The sequence below is a fragment of the Sceloporus undulatus genome, chromosome 6 (genome assembly GCF_019175285.1).
Source record: "Sceloporus undulatus isolate JIND9_A2432 ecotype Alabama chromosome 6, SceUnd_v1.1, whole genome shotgun sequence".
In the NCBI taxonomy this organism is placed as follows: domain Eukaryota; kingdom Metazoa; phylum Chordata; class Lepidosauria; order Squamata; family Phrynosomatidae; genus Sceloporus; species Sceloporus undulatus.
This window is the reverse complement of record NC_056527.1, coordinates 101,030,865-101,049,903: the sequence shown is the minus strand read 5'-3', so window position 1 is coordinate 101,049,903 and position 19,039 is coordinate 101,030,865. Positions and strand designations below refer to the sequence as shown.

Here is a 19,039-nt window from a genome sequence, read left to right as displayed (position 1 = left end):
ATGAAACATGCTCATGGGAACTGTGTGCTACATGGTTGCTGACTCAATATAATTACTTATTAAAGTGGGGATATCTTAAATCCCTAATTTTTCATTAAAGAAAAAACATCATTAACTACAAACTTTCTGTGAACTCAATTCTCAACTGGGATTTCTCTGCAAATTCCAGATGGGTACACAAGCAAAAGTGTGCAACATCTATATCTGCTGCAGGCAAGAGGACATGAAATATCACTCAGGAAGGCTAAACAAACAGAATGACATTTGGAAGGAAGTGTCCACCACTTTGGCACTGTTGTTGAACTTCTTTCTGTCAGATGATGGGAAGAACAGAGATGGCCCACAGCGGCATCAAAGTGGAGGAATTGCTCCCAAAAAACTCAGTGATCCCATCCCTGGTATAAAGCTACTGGTAATTCCTGTTCCAACTTATGCCACTGTAAATTCATCAAGAAGATACCATCCACAGTGTTGGTTGAAGTGAAACTTATCTAGCACATAAAAATCATGGCTGAGATCCTGTCTTGGCACTGTAGCTATGATAATGAAGCTCTATCATTGTAGCTACTTCTGCTTATGCTTTCTCCCTAAAACCTACCATTTAAACCACATAGTGTCCCAATTGAAGGGATCCAGAATCAATGCAGATCAGGATACTGGGAAATGATGACTCCAGAACTCTATTGGTCACAAATCATGTTGAGGCAGGCAGTTAGAAAAACACCTTCAGGTCTTGGTGCAACTGCTTCTCTCAATGCACCCTGCAAATTGGGCGAATGCATTTCCCAGCATTCTAATATGCAGCACCTCCAAAACTCTCTGGTTGGGGTGCTGTTGGTCCTTAGAAGTATGATCTTGGTGTCATGTTAGATTGTTATAAAATCGTAATACAGATTTATGATCCAACAAATATTGAGCAGGATGCCAGACTACATTTCCACTTGTTAGGCAATGTGCAACACAAGGAAACTGGGAAGCTTTTGGCTTTTACTAAGTGTCAGTAGCTTCATCCTTCCACTTCTACTGCATCACCTTAGGCTTTAGACAACCAGTTATAAGGAGACCAATGCACTAAGTGGCAAGCCACGTTGCACTTTACCCAATGGGGTCAGCAGTCCCACTCAGATCTGAAAGTCTTGCCACATTTTATGATTTTTTTCATGGGGCAGCTGTCTTTTTATCCCAGGAATACCCATGGCAATTATCTCCTTAAACATTGTTCCTTTGGGAAACTTTGGGCCTCATTTGAAAAGTCCTAAGAAATCAGATTTCCATCTGCAGCTAGATCACTGATAATGGTGGTGGCTTAGGATGCATCAACACTGTAGAAGTAATGCAGTTTGACACCATTTTAAGTGCTGTAGTTCCATCACATGGAATCCTGGGATCTGTAGATTTATAAGGTCTTTAGCCTTCTCTGCCAATGAATGCTCATGTCTCACAAAACCACAAATTCTAGGATCCTGTAGGATGGAGCAATGGTGGTTAAAGTGTTGTCAGACTGCATGATTTTTACACTATAGATGTACTCTTCATCTTGTTTGAAGGAAAGAGTAGGAAGGAAGAGGAGAAGGAGGGATGTCTCAGATAGTAAATCTCTCTCATACACAGATGAGTAAAAGGATGAGAAAATTATTTTTATTCTTGTCACTCATCAACATAAACTCTTTGCATAATCATTCCTACCATTGTATTGAATACCTCTGACTTCTAATAACTACATGGAGTAGACATATTGTTTCTTATAGCAGCAATAACAAAAGACAGCAGCTATAGTGCAAGATGGATTGATGTAGGACAACAATGCCTGCAGTCATTCTTGCCTTTATCTCCTTACTGATATTAGGGTCAAAGCAACAGTTGTGTAAGATAATACATAAAACATCTGTTTTTTTTATTAAATGATAAAATATTCCTAATTCTATTGCTTCTTCAAAATTCCAGTCAAACAAAGAGGGACTATTAATCATGCAACCCATATAACAAACCTCAATTTCTCCTTGCCAAATATTCCTTGCTGTTTAACTCAGGCCTGAAGGCAATTATATAACATTTAGGGAAAAAGATACAGACCAGTAAACCAGCACTAGATGACAAGATAGAGAAGATCTCCACAACCACCATGTATTTTCCCTTTGTGCTCAGATAGGTTGGCACAAAGGACAACCACACACTGCAAAATACTAACATACTGAAAGTGATGAATTTGGCTTCATTAAAAGTATCAGGCAACTTCCTAGCAAAGAAAGCTACCACAAAACTGACAAAAGCCAGAAGTCCCAGGTATCCTAGAACACAATAAAACATAAGAGGAGATCCTTCATTGCACTCTATCACTATTTCTTCAGGTAACGAGTGCATGTCAAAATTTGGGAATGGAGGAGCGATACAGAGCCACACAGTACAAATTCCTCCTTGAGTAAGGGAACAGAAGAGTACAATACAAATTGCCAGCCTTTTCCCCATCCAGTTCCTTATCTTGGATCCTGGCTTTGTAGCCATGAATGCTAATATCACTGTAATGGTTTTTGCTAACACAGAAGAAATAGCCACCGAGAAGATGATTCCAAAAGCCATTTGCCGTAGGAGGCAGTTTATTTTCTGGGGCCGGCCAATGAAAAGCAATGGACAGAGGAAGCAGAGGAACAGTGCAATGAGAAGAGTGTAGGTGAGATCGCGATTGTTGGCTTTGATGATAGGAGTGTTCCGGTACTTAATGAATAGCAATAGCACCAAAGTTGTGATCACAGAAAATGAAAAAATTATAAAAGCTACACTGATGCTCAATGTTTCTCTATACAGCAAAAAGTTTAAAATCTTGGGAAGGCATTGGTCTTGACTGCTATTTGGATATTGATCTTCTGGGCAGTGGTCACATGTGGTCATGTCTAAAAAGAAAAGATGAAATAAAGATACATCTTATACAGGAATAGGGATGTAAGCATTCAAATGTTTCACATATGCATGGGAAAATGAACAATTTATGCAGTTTTCTACTTGTTGTGGACAAAAATCAATATTTCTCAAAGTGCTTTGGGAGATTATCTCTTCAGAATAACACATTTTGTTACAAAATTATGCTTTTTGTGCCAAACCCACATTATGGCATTAAAATAGCTTTTCAAAAACACATGCTTTTGTATAAATTAATGGGTTTAGTGCAATTTTTCATTAAAAAGTTTGTTTTTGGAAGCAGTGTTTTTGTGTGAAAATTGTGTTTTTGTGTGAAAAACGTTTTACATGCAGACCCTCATTGTACAAAACCACTGGTGCGATGATGAAGTCCATGCGGCAGAAGGCTGCTTGGGTGCCGCACCATGCGGACGTCATCGTTGCACACCTCGTCTGTACAGGGGTAAGCCAAGATGGCACCCAGGGTACACTGTAGGATTGCTGAGCATGTAAACTCTCAGCCCCTGTGCACTCCTTGTTCAGGCCCAGGCCATTGCAAAGTGCCCAACTGTTGAGCTCCATTAATTTATTTTAAGTATTTAAATCACTTTGCAGTAAAATTGCAGCAGCAATCTTGAGAGAAAAGTTGACAACATTCTCACCCAAACCCATTTAAACTAACTGATATGAAAGCCAAACTAACTTCCAAAGATCCCCCAAGCAGTGATACCTTTATTGGCCAACTGAAATGCACAATGTATTTCTTGCAAATATATTGTGCATTTTGGTTGGTCAATAAAGGTATCACTGTTTGGTAGGTTTTTGTTTGAATTTGCTAAATGGCCAACACAGCTGTCCCTGCATATTTTCTAACGTCCAAAGAGAAACAGTTCCACAATAACAAAGCCACCTCTGAAAAGACTGAGACCAAGTCTTCCATGGAAGATCTTAAGGACTAGGCAGGCTCACATTGCTGCAAGCAATCTTTCAGATATCTTGGCCCGGCATGTTGAATTGGTCCAGTAATAATCTGGCAAACTGTGAAGCTGATATAATTTAATATAAATTGATCCCATCTTTAGCTCATCTAGCATCCATTTACTAAAAGAAAGGACTGAGGGATAGGAGTTTTCTAGGGAATATGCAAACTGGCAAAATAGTATAGTATTTTATTGGAAGGCAAGGCCTCCATACACCATAGGCAAAAAACAAACAAAAAGCTCCTGATATGTGAATAACATATAGTGAATGTTTTGCTAACTCATTCCAGTCTCCAGCACTATCTGGCTTTAGTTTTCTTTGAAAAAAGATCACTTTTTCAAAAATGTGTGTTTATTACCAAGTATTCTATAAGGAATAAAAAATGAGCAAATATTATGTGTTCCAGGGCATATTTTTGATTTCTCTGGTTTCATGCAAATAATCTTTCTCTCAATTTAGCTTTGGAAGAGATTATGCAGTTTGAACTAAACTACTGTATATATTCTTAGGCTACCATCTCATTAAATGCAGTGGAGCTTATTTCTCAGTAGACATCGATAGGACTACCCTATGAGTGGTTTTAATTTTATGATGATGTGCTTTGTCACTTACCACTTTGGTTAGAAATCTGCCCTTCTGGACATAGATTGCAATCATAGCAACAGAATTGCGTCGCATCGTTTTTCTTCTTAACAGAACCCAAATTGCATTTATCATTACATACTGAAGAGGGTGGCATCTGTTCATAAATACAAGGAAGGAGAAGTTGAGATCCTGCTTTGTAAATACCTGGGAAATACAGTTCTCACAGGAAGTCTCAGAGGACGTTATTAGACAAGGGAAATTGGAAGTATAATCCAATGGCAATCCGAACGTAATCATGGGGTTTAACTTTATTGCATGATAGACTACCACAGACAATTTCAGGCAATGGGAAGTCAGTCTGGATGCAATCATGGGGTTTCACATTATTACGTGAGAGGTGATCACATGTAATTTTGGGCAATGGCAAGCTATTTTCGGGCAATGGCAAGTCAGTTTGAACGCAATTCGAATTCATGTAAATTCGCTGAACTAGCGAATTCACGTGAATGCGTTCTGGCCCCATTTTCTTTTCATTCGAAATTAAGAGAAGTTCCTCCCATGTGATAAACTCCAGAGATAAAGCCAATGGAATCAGAGATCCAGGAGTTCATTCTACATGCAAGGCAAACTGATATGTCTTGGGAAATGCCTAGTAGTTCTGCAATTCAAATGGATCATGGATAAAGCCTTTTAACTACATGAGTGTTTGACTAGCACTCTGAAAGATGAGAGTTTGAATCCCTACTCAGCCATGAAAACTCAGTTTGTGATCTTGGGCAAGTCCCATTCTCTCAGTCTAAGAGGAAGGTAATGGCAAATTTCTTTTGAATAAATCCTGTCAAGGAAACTGTATGGTATTGTTGCTATAACTCAGAATTGAACTGGAGGTACATAACAATGACAACAATCCCTCGTTGTTGTCCACACAGGTTTAACCTTCAAACCAATGTTCAAGTGACAGTGACAAAAAAGAGAGAGTTCTCATGTTGGCGAGATGATTCCAAGGAGAATAGAGGCAAAACCATGTTGATTTTCTTGTCCCAAACCTTTCACTTTTAGCAGTAGAAAAATGAAGCTGTTGTTCCTCTTCTGATAAAAGCATGAAAATTATAGGGGTTGTTCTTTATATGGCCCTAAATATTTACAAATAAGGCTGCCTTCACAGAAAAAAAAATTGCATGTGTGCAAATCTAGGTCCAATGTTGCACAGGAAGGACAGAAAGTAGAAATGATAGAAATTAATTAATTAAATAAATAGAACACAAATAAATAGCTGTGCCTCTGATTGATGCTGGAACACTCATCCACACAGGTTTATCCTTCAAACCAATGTTCATACCCTACCTGACTGAATGTGTGGTACCATGTGATAATCTCATCATCAATGCAGAATTCCCTGTCTTGTGAGGCCCATGGATCAAACCTTCCTACTTTCACTCTTGAGAAAGATTTGTTTGGGAAAGTAACCCAGTTTATAATATCCAATCCACTTTGCATTTCCCCATTATCATCCAAAGACATCTGATCCCCAGCACTATTGTTAAATGAAATTCTTCTCATGAAAGGATGAAGCTACAGGAGAAAGTGTAAACAGCTGTCTTAAAGGCATGGAACTGCAGGGATATATTAATATATGTAGACATATCCCTTCACTCTGAGATTTATTTATCAACTTTTTCATTGGTGTCTCCTCTTTTTACCCACCAGCATCCACCATGTAGCTCAGTAATAGCAAGAGCAGAACAAAAGATAAAACATAATTTCAGATAGATTTTTACAAAAAAATAAAATAAAAATCAGAGGGGATATCAGTCTAAACTAGAACCAGCATAAGACAATTGTCAAAGGTAATTACAGTCCTCTCTCCAAACTTGCAGGGCATCCATTCCCACCCCCCCCCCCCCCGGTGAATTTGAAAATTCACATATATTCAAGGCCCATAGCTTTGAATGGCCATGTGCATGTGTCATGGGCACATTCACCATTAACTTTAAACAGAGGGGCCACTGTACTTGTTAGCTTAAATACCTGCTGAAAATTCATTTTAGGTTGTGATCATAACCCTCCCCCCCACCAAAAAAAAACATGAAAAGAAAGAATGAAGCTATAACTGAAGAAATAAAAACAACCTTCCCAAAACTACATGGAGGTCTATCTGTGTCTCCCTCTCTCATTTACGTATTTACCTCATTTATCTTTCAAATAAAATATTGTCATCCTATGTTTCCATCTGCACAGATCTATAAGCCCTCTGAAATAATAGTATTCTAAAGTTGTAATATAAGCCATGCAGCAGACAAATGAACATCCATAGTGGAGAAGGTATTCCACAGTCTAGTGGTCACCAATGAGGATTTCCTGTTCTACAAAGGCACTATTGCTTTTCAGATGCAGAATGCTTATGGAACAGGCTTCCAGTGATGAGAGTAATGAATTGGGAATTTCCATACTCAAAAGATGGCTGTTTATATATTATGAGCCCAAACTGCATAAACTATTAAGAATCAGATATAACCTACTTATACCTTTGCCATTGGGAAAAGGAAAAGTAATTATTTACAAATGAGTCATCATTTTAAATTCTGGTTATTTATAGTACAGACACTGATCCTCAATCTGAACAGAATGGTATCCTAAATCTGTGGATTTTTTGAACAGAATGGTATACTACATTTTACTTTACATGGCAGCAGAGCTGCTTTGGTTGTAAAATCATACCTGCCAAGGTTGTGGAGCTGAAAGTGGTTTCACCTGCCTGTGCTTGGAATTCAGTGAGAACATGGCCTGCAAAGCATGTGCCACAATATAGACAGCAGTGTATATACTATAGCTTTGAGGAGTCATGGTCATTTCAAAAAAGGGTCCAGAAAGGCTTTGCAATTTTTCTTCCCCAGTGCAAGTTCCACTGCCTTCTCCATATTCATTGGAGTTTGAATATAAACAGTCAAAAGCCTGCTCCCAAAAATGCCTGATGAAATGGTCTCCACTTTGTGAGTGTGCATGTACAGTCAGAAGGTAATTTTGGAAACCCAACACCTCACTGGAGTGAACTGCAAAAGACAGCTCCCTGGAAGACTTGGGTATCCCAGTTCCTGTGAAACTGTAGTGCTGGGAAGTCCCACTGGGCCGTCATAATCCAGACTCTGTCTAGATTCTCTGTCATATTCCCTGTTTGTACCAGCAGATATTTCAGACCCAAAATGGAGTGTGTTTCTGCATAAACAACAAGTGCCTTTGCTTTGTCCTCCCTGAAAAGTTGGAGTTTTTTTTCTGTCAGCAAATACGCATCATGCAGTTGAGAAAAGTCTGTTAGGGGAGGCATTCTGTCTGTGAAAGCTACACAGATTCCCTCTTGAGAAAGCATTGGTATCAAAGTTTGCACAAAATCATCTCCTTTGTCATCATCCAACGTGATGATCCCAACCCATGTCCATTGGAAATGCTTAAGTAGTTCAACAATTCCACTGTATTGATTTCGTTCATTAGGGACTACCCGGTAGATAAAAGGGAAGTGCACTTTCACATTCAGCATAGGACCAAACGAATAATGAGAGACCTATGTGAAAACAAATGTATTGTTAAAATTGGAGCTGATGTTATGTATGCTTACGGATGCATTTCTCCTTCTTTCTTCTCATTTCCTCTTTTTGATTGCATCTTTTGATTGTATCTACAATCTTTTTGATTGTATTTTTTTAAGAGTAGAAAGAACCGCATCGGCACATTGTTGTTGTGTGTCTTTGAGTAGTTTCGTACTTATGGCAAGATTTGTTCTGAGGGAGTTTGCCTTTGCCTTCCTCTGAGGCTGATAGAGTGTGACCATTGGGGTTTTCATGCCTGAGCATTAATAGAGATGAAAATATATCAGATAGCTAACGTCTTGTAACCAGGGATAGGGGAAGGTAGGTGGATGGGTGGGATCCACCTACTTGGGAATCAGAGGCATAAGGGGGAAAATGGAAAAGAGAATGAAAAATATTCTTTACTTTTTGGAACACATGCATACACACACTTTAAAAGCAGACACACCACTTTCCCTTTTCTCTTTTACCACCTCCTTCCCTTTTCTCTTTATTTCTCCTTCACATGAGCTTACAGGCTGCTCCATGGGTACAACTATGGGAAGGCAAAATGAGGGCACTGGGAATAAGAATTCTTCCCTCCAAAAAATAAAAATAAAAATAAAAATAAATTCTCAAATTTCTACCATTGTAGTAACTTAAAACTTTGAATTTGAGCATTTAGAGTGCATGGCAAAAATATCCTAATCGTTCTATTGCAGAGATATGTGATAATGAATGCTCCCAAACCAACATGTTTCTGTTTTCTTTTACTAACCCTATTGCAGTGAAACTGAGGGTCATGTGGTTATATCTTCACTCTCTACAATGCTAGAAATTTGGGGAATGAAGGAAAAATCATTTGGTGGGTTTAGGCTTGCCCCTCCAGCTGCTTCTCACAGCAGTACTGAGAATACCGGAAAGGAAGGTGTATCAGTGTTATGAAAGCCTTATCCTTCATATACATAGTCTACCTGTGGGACCTTATAGATGCCTAAGAGAGTAGCCATATTGAGTGAGGTTTCCGAGTCAAGTCCCCCAATGACAGCTATCAAATTCTTCTGTGTGTCACATTTGTAGTTTAGTACAATCCTTTTCAGACAAAAAAGAAGGTTCAGGGTGGTCCGATAAGTCATCTTTACATTAAAGTAGCTGTCATGGATGTGGAATCCCAGTGTGATATTGGGTAAAATTCGAGGATTTTCATTGAGCTCTTTCATGGCAAACATGAAGGCAAGGACATGCTGGTAATTCTTAATGACTACTCTGAAATAAAAACAGAGGTTGCAGTTTATGGATATTGCAGTGGAATGCAGATGATAAATTAGGTTGTTTCAGTAGATCTTTTAGTAGTTTGCAATATGCTTTCCAGTTTCCAGTGATTTCAAAGCCTTCTATTGTCCTATGAAATGAAACAAAGCTAAGTTGTTTTTTGTCTCAAGCAGGTGTGTCTGCACATCCAACAAATACAATGATGGACAAACTATGGGACATGTTCTCCTTGTTCTTCAAAAATAACACCTTCATTTTTGTTTTTAAAAACTTTTATAACTTGCCTATATGAAAATCCATGCATATCCTCTTTTTGAGAAAGCAAGACAACTTTTCAGAAATTCCCTTTAACTCCTTCACAGCATGTTAATAATCAGGTTAGCACAAGTCTAGTATGTAGACTGGACAAGAGAGTTAAATCAATTATCATTTCCAATTTTTTAAAAAATAAGTAGTAATTAGTTTAGAAATATTTACGTTTAAAAAGATTGAGAAAGCACTGCAGGGAACAACATTTATAAAGGAAATTTATAAATTTACTAAGGATAACTCATCCAGGCAGTTACAGGTTGAAGAAACCCTCTTCAGTTTGTAGACAAAAATATAAGACATGGCTTTAATTATATTTGAATAGTGTGAGGTGTTTGGCGTCTATGATGAAACAAAATGCCGCAACTATATATCATAAATCAAAGAGTGAGAATGATTTCCTCTGACATATTTGTCTTATTTCTAAAGCTAAATCTACACAGAATAAAGGGCTTATAGTGGAGCTTTAAATTAAGTTTGTCCTTCAAACATACAAAAAAGAAGAAATGCAAGCATGAACTTTGAAAATCAACAATGTAGTACTGAAAAGTCCTGCCTTTGTTTTTGTGATTCCTTTCCAGAAAAAGGAAATGTCTGATAGAAAGAGAATGAATAATGATCTCAGTCTAGTGTTTAAGCCCATATTTTATCATTAAAATATTACAATTCACGAATGTATTCTTTTCATAATCAACCTCATGATCTTGCCTCATTGACAGAAAGAAATGACTGAACTACCTACAACTTGACAAAACCAGACAAAACAAAACCAAGTTTATATGGACAGACAGACAAATAGAGATGGATGGATGGAACAATTGATAGATCCAATTTACCTTTGATAGTTTATTTGTTGGGTTTATATCCCACACTTTTAAAAATGAGCTCAAGGCAGCTTCTTTCCACCAGCTAAAACAGCTAAATTTAGTATCTAAAATTTAGCCCCATAATGTCTCCATGAAGTAGAGACTGAGATAATGTAATATGCTCAAGATTATCCTACTTAGTGTATGAGTAGATATTTAAATCTGATCTCCTCAGTCGTACTATGACACTATATTGCCCTGCGCATGCTTGCACAGCATTGTATTAATCGCTGCCTTCAGGACACAGTTCTAGCAATAGCTCTGTATCAATAAAATAATATTATAGATATTTAAAATTGGAAAAACACAAACAATAATAAAAGGGCAATAATAATAATAATAATGATAAAAAGGTAAAGAAACCATAAGCAGAATATAGTGTAAATATACAAATTCTGAAGAAATGTAGATACCATTTTAGATTCAAATAATATGAAGTGATTGCAATTTGAGAACTACAATTAGTTGATTGAGGCCTACAATTAATTGTAATCTACACAGCAATAGAAATGGAAGGAGTGCATCAGAAAATATAGAAAAAAAGCAACCAGGCAAAAGTTATGAAAAGTACAGCAAGAAGTGATGTGATGGACAAAATTTTCAGCCTTAGAGCTGATAAGAGTAAGAGAAAGGCATAATGCAGTAAGGAAAAACAACAACAACCCATCAGTATGCACACTGCATGTTCTGTAACAACCTAGGCATGTGCAGCAGCAAAATTATATATTTCTGATATTAAAATATTAAGAAGATTTATTTCGAAAACCTATTTTCTGCTTGTAAGAATTGTATTAACCTGCTCATGGACATCTCCTGAAAACAAGGCATTCCTTACATGGGGTCTTCAATAAACATTGAATTGGGGTGTTCGTTAAAGATCATTGTGTCAAAGAAGGAGAAGAACTGAGATGTGATACTTCCAATGATGAGGTCACCTTGCTGGTAGTATTCATGGGGGATCTGGAGGGGATCATGGACACGGCAAGTAAGAGGATGTGCCTGGCGTTCAGTTTGGGGCAGAAGCACTAACCAAAACATCAGTAGCCATAAGAACAGAAATAGCATTGCAACCATTGGAGTGAATCCTTTTCTCTCAAAGCAAAGTCCTCTGTTTCAATTTAATTCATTATTATTTAATGGCAGTCAGTTTTGAGTAACCAAGTTCCAGCACGACAATACTGATAAAACCTAAAACAAACTGCCAGCAGCTTGACGTATCTACAGCTTGTCTCCCTGAGCTTTGAAAGGCAGAGGTGCATATATAACTATTTTCATATTCATTTTCATTACTCACTTTGAGATTAGTAACTGAAAATCCATTCCACTCTTTGACAAAACAGAACATCATAGTAATTTTAGTTAATGACAGGCTTTACAATGACCTCCCTAAAGTATTCAGCAGAACAGTTGAAGAAAACAAGTTGATTAGGTGTCATCTTGCATTTTTCTTACTTGGGATAGGAGGGAAACATGAACATTTTATAATTATCTAGGGAGGAGAAAAAAAGTTGAAAATGGATGGTTTTTTTTTTTACAGTCATGAAAATTTCTGGAAATAGTGTAAGTAGTTTGATACAATGTTTTTCTCCAGAAATGAAACATGACATGACTGGAAAATAAGTACTTTAAGTGCTTATGGCGGGATACAGACCGCCCAAAAAGGGCGGCCTCCCGTCGCCCAGGTTTACTCCGTGAGGGAGCCACAGCAGACAAACTACGCGGCTCTGTTGTGGAACAAAAAGGACCCGCAAAAAGTGGGTTCTTCTTGTGGTGCCTTTGTGACGCCTCAATGCACTAATGGTGCACTTGCGGTGTCACAAAGGCACTGGGATGTGTGGACGCTAAGCATTCATTGCATCAAAATGGCGGCGCCCATGTGTACAGGGCTCCGCCATTTTGACATCCCCGTCACATGCTTGGGGTGAGGCCAATGCATCCTCGCCAACCCCTAGCACGTGATGGGGGTGCCGCAAAGGCCCATATTAATCGGGCCTATGCCATAGAAAAATTGCACCTCACCCTTCTTTCCACTAAAAATTAGGAATAGTTTTAATGCCTGGACATACAGGACTATCTTTACCCAAACCTTTCTGCACTGGGAAAAGGGTGCCTTTGCCACCACTGCAGCATTTTTCGGCATTCCTTTTGACGTGCAGCATCTAAACGCCATGCCAAAGAAGTGCTTTGCAGTCAGCCAGGTGGCATGATGCCCGCATCGGTGTGGAGACATGGTGTGCATAGTGCAGTCACTCTGTCCCCAGACCACCCCGATGCTGGCGCTTCTTGGAGGTCTGTTTTGCCCCTTAGAGTGGTGATGGAATTTACATAGTTCAGCCAACAGCAGGGTCTTTGGGATGGTTGGCCTTTATTGATGGTGCACAGTTGACAGTTCTTTGTTCACCTACTTAGGAAAAAGGGTTGTCATCACAGTATATTAGAGGCAAGTTGTCAGCCCTGGCCTTTTAAACTAAGGTTCTAGGATCTTCAGCTAGCAGAGTGATTTTAAGGTTCACAAAGTTTAGAAGGGTGTTTAAATTATTTAATAGTTTAACAGGTCAATAAAGTGGCACTTATTTAACCTAAATGCTTGTGTTTAGTTCCTTTATTCCCATTGAGGGACAGCAGTTGACTGTAGTCCATATTCTTCTCTTTCTCCACGTACTTGATGGCACGAAGGAGCATTTTCAGTAAAGTATGGAAAATAATATGAGGGCATAAAAGTTAGAGAACAAATAATATTACCAGCACAGTAATGAAGCTGGTCTACTAATTAAACCCACAGGGAATAATAACAATAATTCATGCTTGAGGTGATGCACAAATGTTTTGGGATTGCAAAAGAGAGATTAAAGAATTGAAAATTCCCAAGAGAGTTTTTTGCTTTCAAGGTGAACTAAAATAAAATACTACCCTGGATATCTTTGACGTTTCTTATATTAGTTGTTGGTTTTTAATTTATAACCTCCCTGAAATGAATATTGGGTAGATAAATATGTCTAAAAAATTCTGTCAGAATTTGTAGTTTCATTGTAGACAAAAATATTGTAATTTTAAAGCTAGAGACTATATAATTGGTAGTGTCAAGTTGTATAGTTGTACAGTTTTTTGTTCCTTGTAAATTGTAGTACACTTCTTGAAGAGTGAATATTTGAACATGCAAAATACAGAATCATAGAATCATAGAGTTGAAGAGACCGCAAGGGCCAGCCAGTCCAACTCCCTGCCATGCAGGAAATCTCAATCAAAGCATCCCCAACAGAAGGCCATCTAGCCTCTGTTTAGAGGTCTTTAAACAGAGGCCCGTGGCCATCTGTTGGGGATGCTTTGATTTAGATTTCCTGCATGGCAGGCGGTTGGACTGGATGGCCCTTGCAGTCTCTTCCAACTCTATGATTCTATGATTCTATGAGAAAATGTCCCTATGACTGTAATTAATGGATACAAAAATATGGAGCATTTGGAACATTTGTAGACTTCAGGAGCCAAGGTTTAACTCATTTACTTAACAGGAATAATTTTTTAGGTACAGTGGAACCTTATTATATGCGGGGGATCTGTTCCGGATCCCTCCGCGTATAAAAAATCTGCCTATGCTCGAGCCCCATTGTTTCCAATGGGGCTCGAGCACGGCGGCACAGCGACGCGGTGGCGCGCGAGGCGCAACACGGTGCGCGCGCCCATTCAATTGAATGGGACGTGCTGCCCTTCTGCCCTGCGTGCGCCGGCGGCTTTGAGCGCCTATGCTCAAAGCCGCCTAAAAAGACCGCGTATGCGGAGGCGCCACTGTAATATAATCTTGAAGCTTATAAGGCCAGATCTCTCTCTCTCTCTCTCTCTGTTTGCCAGTGAGGGCGGTGCCACAATAATAACAAAGCCACATGTGGAGGAAAGTCACAACTTTATTTACGCAAATCAGCAACCAAAGGTAGGGTTGGCCAAAAGCATGAGGTCTGGATCATCCTACAAATGGCATGTCATATAGAGCAAGGCGTCGGGATGAGCTAGGGGCTAATCTAACGCCCTCTCAGAACCATGCAACCTGCTGATTGCATATGAAATCAAGCTCCTAGTCACTGGAAGTGGTGTGATGTTATGGCCCCCACAATGCCACAACGCATGCCCACATCGCTCCCGTGTCCCATAGGGACTCCCAATACAGTGCTACGCACCTTATAGACCATGCCTACCAGATCAAGAACCTCTACTGCCGCCACAAGAGGCCATTCCGCAGAAACGCTTACGTCAACCCTACCATGCAAGCAATGCAGCAACATATGCACCGAGAATGCTGCCTGCAAAAAATAATCTGCAAAAGGAAATATTCCAAAACATAGAAATGCCAGCGTAACAAAAGTGTGCTAGCTGAACAGCAATAGCAGGCTAAACAATAGAGCACCTGAACAGCAAGATCAGCCCCAGACTGCCCACCAAGGGGGGGGGGGAAGGAACGAGATGCACAACTGCCAGGGAAGGCAGGACCAGGGACAAGGAGAACCAGAGACAGTTATCCTCAAAATGAGACTGACAGCAAAAACTTGACCATAATATGGCGATGCCAAAAGGCCAGGCCTAGCCGAAGGCTCCAGGCAATGGCTAGTTGGAAGCACAATCAGCTCCCACATTGGGAGGAAGGGCGGGGCATCCGACCCGAGGTAGAGAAGGTGAAGGGACAAGAGGGCAAGACAGCCTGGCGTGGGGCCCCTTGCACGAAGCACAAATGTGTTCGAACCTGCACTGGTTGCGGCAACATTTTCCAACATTGAAATCCTGGCAATAAGGCCCGTTGGTCAGAAGGAGCAGAGCTAGGGAAAGGGGCTCTAGGCACAGCTGGGTGCCACTTCTAAGAGCCAGATTTCAGAGTGGAGTTGATCCTATACTCCTTGGAGTTCTGGGATGCATGCTGCCGAAAAGCAGTATCATAAGCGATATAGCTGCCCATCACCTGCGAATTCTCTGCCCTCAGGACATGAAGCAAATGGCTGTCTAGCTGTCAAACCCTCTCAGGGAAAGCCATAGCAATGACAGCCCTGAAAATGGTGAAACCCTCCAGCCAATTATCAAAAGTACGGTCAACCGGAGGAGCAGGGGGACCTTTCTTCTTCCCTTGGAGGAGGTGACTGCTAAGGCATCATAACCTGAAGGAGAAACCAAACTAAAAACATCAACAAAGCAACCCTCAGAATAGCTTTCTAGTCTTATGAGGGAGATGAGAGCCAGGAGGGCACTCGCCAGGTGCACAAACTGGCAATCCTTCTGCTTGCTGGTCGACCCAAACCCCAAGATCGGGTCGCCAGGTGCTTCGCTTGATGCCCAATGTGGCAAGCCTGGGACCATGGCATGTTCAACCCAAAACCGATCCCTGCCAGTAGGTAAGGTTGCGCTGCCAGCATCTTGAACATGTTGAGCAGTTGGGAGGAACAATTCCGTCAATGTTTTTTCTTTGCCTTGTGCTTCTTCTTGCGTCGCCTCCATCTGTTGATCACTGTCATCGTCCGAACTGGAGGACGACGATGATGACGAGTCGTGGAGCTGGAGGACGGCAGACTAGTGATGGCCACGCTACTGCTTAATTATTGTCCTGAGCCGATGGAAGTGGTTGGTTGGAGGTTGGAGCTGAAGAATTGGCAGATGGTGGAAGTGAAGCAAGCCTTGAGGATGCGTGGCTGGGTGATGTGGCTTTCGCAATCACTCGGCAATGGAGTGAGACAATTCTGTAATCGCTGAATCAGATAACAGAGGCACCACTGAAGATGGCCTGGCATGTGAAATCTGGATGCAGCAATATCTATAGCACTTCGGATGGGAGTGTTTATAGGAGAGGCAGTGGAGGTAGATTTGGGGCAAGCACCGCATGTGTTCCCCTGAACGTCCAGCTTGGCCACCACATGCTGATGCAGAGGATGTCTTAATGTGCACCGATTTGTTAGGCATGGTGCAGCAGGCAACCAAAGTTAGCAATAGTCAACAGCATGAAACTCAAAATTGAAGGAGGCTGAGAGAGTGTGACCACTAGGCAGCCATGGACTTGAACAGCTAATTGTCTTTCAACATAAAAACAAACAACTATGAGTAAATAGGCTGAGAGAATGTGACCAGAGATACTGTCCTCCCTCCTGGGAAAGCAGAAAATAGAAAGCAAAGCAAGGTTCCAAAAGCCTCACTGCAGGGCAGGCAGCAAAATGGAGGAGGAAGCATAAAAAGGGAGGGGAAGCCCACAAAGCTGGCAGTGAGCCCACCCGCTTGGCTCCTGCCAAGGCCGAAGACTCTCGGCCTGGAACAGGAGGGGGAAAGGAGTCCCCTATGCTCGCCTCCCTGAGGAATATGGGCTCTGCTCAGCAGCTGAGCCAAGCTGCAAATGGTGCCGGAGAGAGCGCCACGTGGCCTTATATAGGCCAGCCTGAACGCTGGGGGACGGGAGGGGAGTCGCCCGCCCCCAAGAGCAGCCAGCCAATCGGTTGCCTTGGAGGACCAGGGCGACCATAGAGGGGCCTCCATCTCCCAGAGTGACCGTGGGAGGCAGAAGTCCCTCCCCCTCCCCCCGCCAGCCAATCGGGAGCCAGCGTGCCCCAGCAAGACATGCTGGGCGCGTCAAGGCCCGTGCATCGCCGGGCCCCCACCGGCAAAGCGGCCAGCCCGGGGGATTCAAGCAGCCGCTTTTTAGTGCACACACATGTGTATGAGAGAGAGTGCAAATGTATGTGTATACTTGTGTGTGAATATATGTACAATTCATCTTAATTAGAGGGGTCCTCACTCTGATGTCCTCCATGTCACTAGGTTTTATCGTGAACTTGATTCTAAACATGTCCTTTATTTTTGGGCAGATAGTTTAGCCCTTTCGGTAGCTCCCATAAAATTGAGAATAAAACCCAGACTGGATTTACTGCTCCATAGATAGGGAGGGCCCAGCCATGACTAGAGTCCCATGCCGTTTAAAATAATTTCAACAGTGATTCAACAACATTAAACAATATTAAATCTCATGAAAACCTGTTCTCTATCTCCTCTAGCTTAAAACAAAGAAGTACAGTGGGCCTTTGGCATCCACTGGTTTTGGTACTGGACCTCCCACAGCTACCAAACTCCATAGGTGCTCAGTCCAATTATATAGCATGGCACAATAAAATGGTGTCCCTTCATAAAGTAGCAAATCAAGCTTACTTTTGGATTTCATTTTGGAATAATTTCAAGCCGTGAATGGTTGAATCCATAGATGCAGAATCCATGAATACAGAGGGCTGATTGTAGCTTCTATTTGTGCCCTTCTTCCATGTTTGTTCAGCTGCCTAATCTTCTTCAGGACTGATCATTAGTTAATAGCTTCAATCCAGGCAGGAATGATATGAAATATCAATTCTTTCAACAGTTCCTTGATCAGCATTTTTGTTGGAACCACAGATGTTGCTCCCCACTGTTACTCTCCCAAATCCAAATGAGATAAACATCCTAGTGGTATGCAGCAGACCATTTGGAGGCAAGGGTTACTCCAGCTCCTCATACATTCAGGACACTCCAGAGATGTTGCTATGAGTATGAATATGAAGAAACTCTTTTCTGCTGCTGATGGAGCATAAATGTCAATCAGAGTACTTTCTTTGGGCTTGCACTTCACTGGCTGCACAACCTCAGCTTGAACGCACCAAAGTGCATCCCAAAGCCCCAACCATACAGGAGGTCAGGATACCAAAGAGTGCAAAGGTTGGATGGTTCCCCTACCCATGATGACCCATCCAACCTTTACACTTCCTTTGCTATCCTGACCTCCTGTGTGTATGGGACTTGTTGTGTATGGAATCCTGGATACTTCCTCTTACAATTGAAGAATAACTTATACAGCCAGAACATGAATTTATGCCAGGATAGGTAATCAACAGAAATCCAGTCACTATTCTGGAACAAATTAATCACTTTTTTAAAAAAAGTTGTTATTAGAAAATTTGAAACTGAATAGTAAAGATAGGCCCAAAATCCTACATCAGACCTGCATAGCATAAAGCACCATTTGTGGAGTTAGGTGACAATTGCACTATGCCATTGTTATAGTGGATGGTGATTCAAAAGCCACTGATTGCATATCCAACTGCACAGTGGCTAGGCTCCCATTGTGCAAAGATAAAATGTACATCATAAAAGAAGGGATCTTGTAGCTTCCTAGATTCTAGAGACAGTTTGTGATGGCCCTAACACAAACCTCTGAGTCTATAATGCTTGCATAACTAGGCTAGCAGCCTTGATCTGGGTGAAAGGAGAGAAGAGGCAGGCAAACTCCACCATGCCTCTCACAGGGACAGATGAATGGCCCTCCCTCCATTACAACTGCCACTGCCCTGGCCTCAGAAGTAGAGAAGAACCAGTAGTATTCTGCTGGACCTGATTCCCTCCCCATTGCTATTCCCTTCTTTTGTGTTTATGTATTTTTTTTAGATTGTAACCTGAGGGCAGGGAACTGTTAATTATCAAGTTGTATGTTAATTGACATTTGTAAGGAGGAATTTCAGCATTGACTTCTGATCAGTGTGCTCATGGAATAAACTCTCAAGAAGCCAGTACAGCTTTAATTTATACCCATTTTTT

The 19,039-nt window shown here is 41.0% G+C and overlaps 2 protein-coding genes across 3 annotated transcripts in view; both read right to left on the bottom strand.

Moving 5' to 3' along the window:
• The window catches only part of LOC121935751 (zinc finger and SCAN domain-containing protein 23-like), a 482,958-nt gene that overhangs the window by 429,646 nt on the left and 34,273 nt on the right, over positions 1 to 19,039 (bottom strand). The window lies entirely within an intron of this gene.
• The window catches only part of LOC121933751 (vomeronasal type-2 receptor 26-like), a 24,970-nt gene continuing 7,920 nt past the window's right edge, over positions 1,990 to 19,039 (bottom strand). The window contains exons 2-5 of the mRNA XM_042473742.1: positions 11,301 to 11,490; positions 8,993 to 9,284; positions 4,486 to 4,612; positions 1,990 to 2,888 (exon numbers count right to left, since the gene is read on the bottom strand). Coding sequence (XP_042329676.1) covers positions 1,990 to 2,888; positions 4,486 to 4,612; positions 8,993 to 9,284; positions 11,301 to 11,490 — 1,508 coding nt within the window. The remainder of the gene's footprint in view (positions 2,889 to 4,485; positions 4,613 to 8,992; positions 9,285 to 11,300; positions 11,491 to 19,039) is intronic.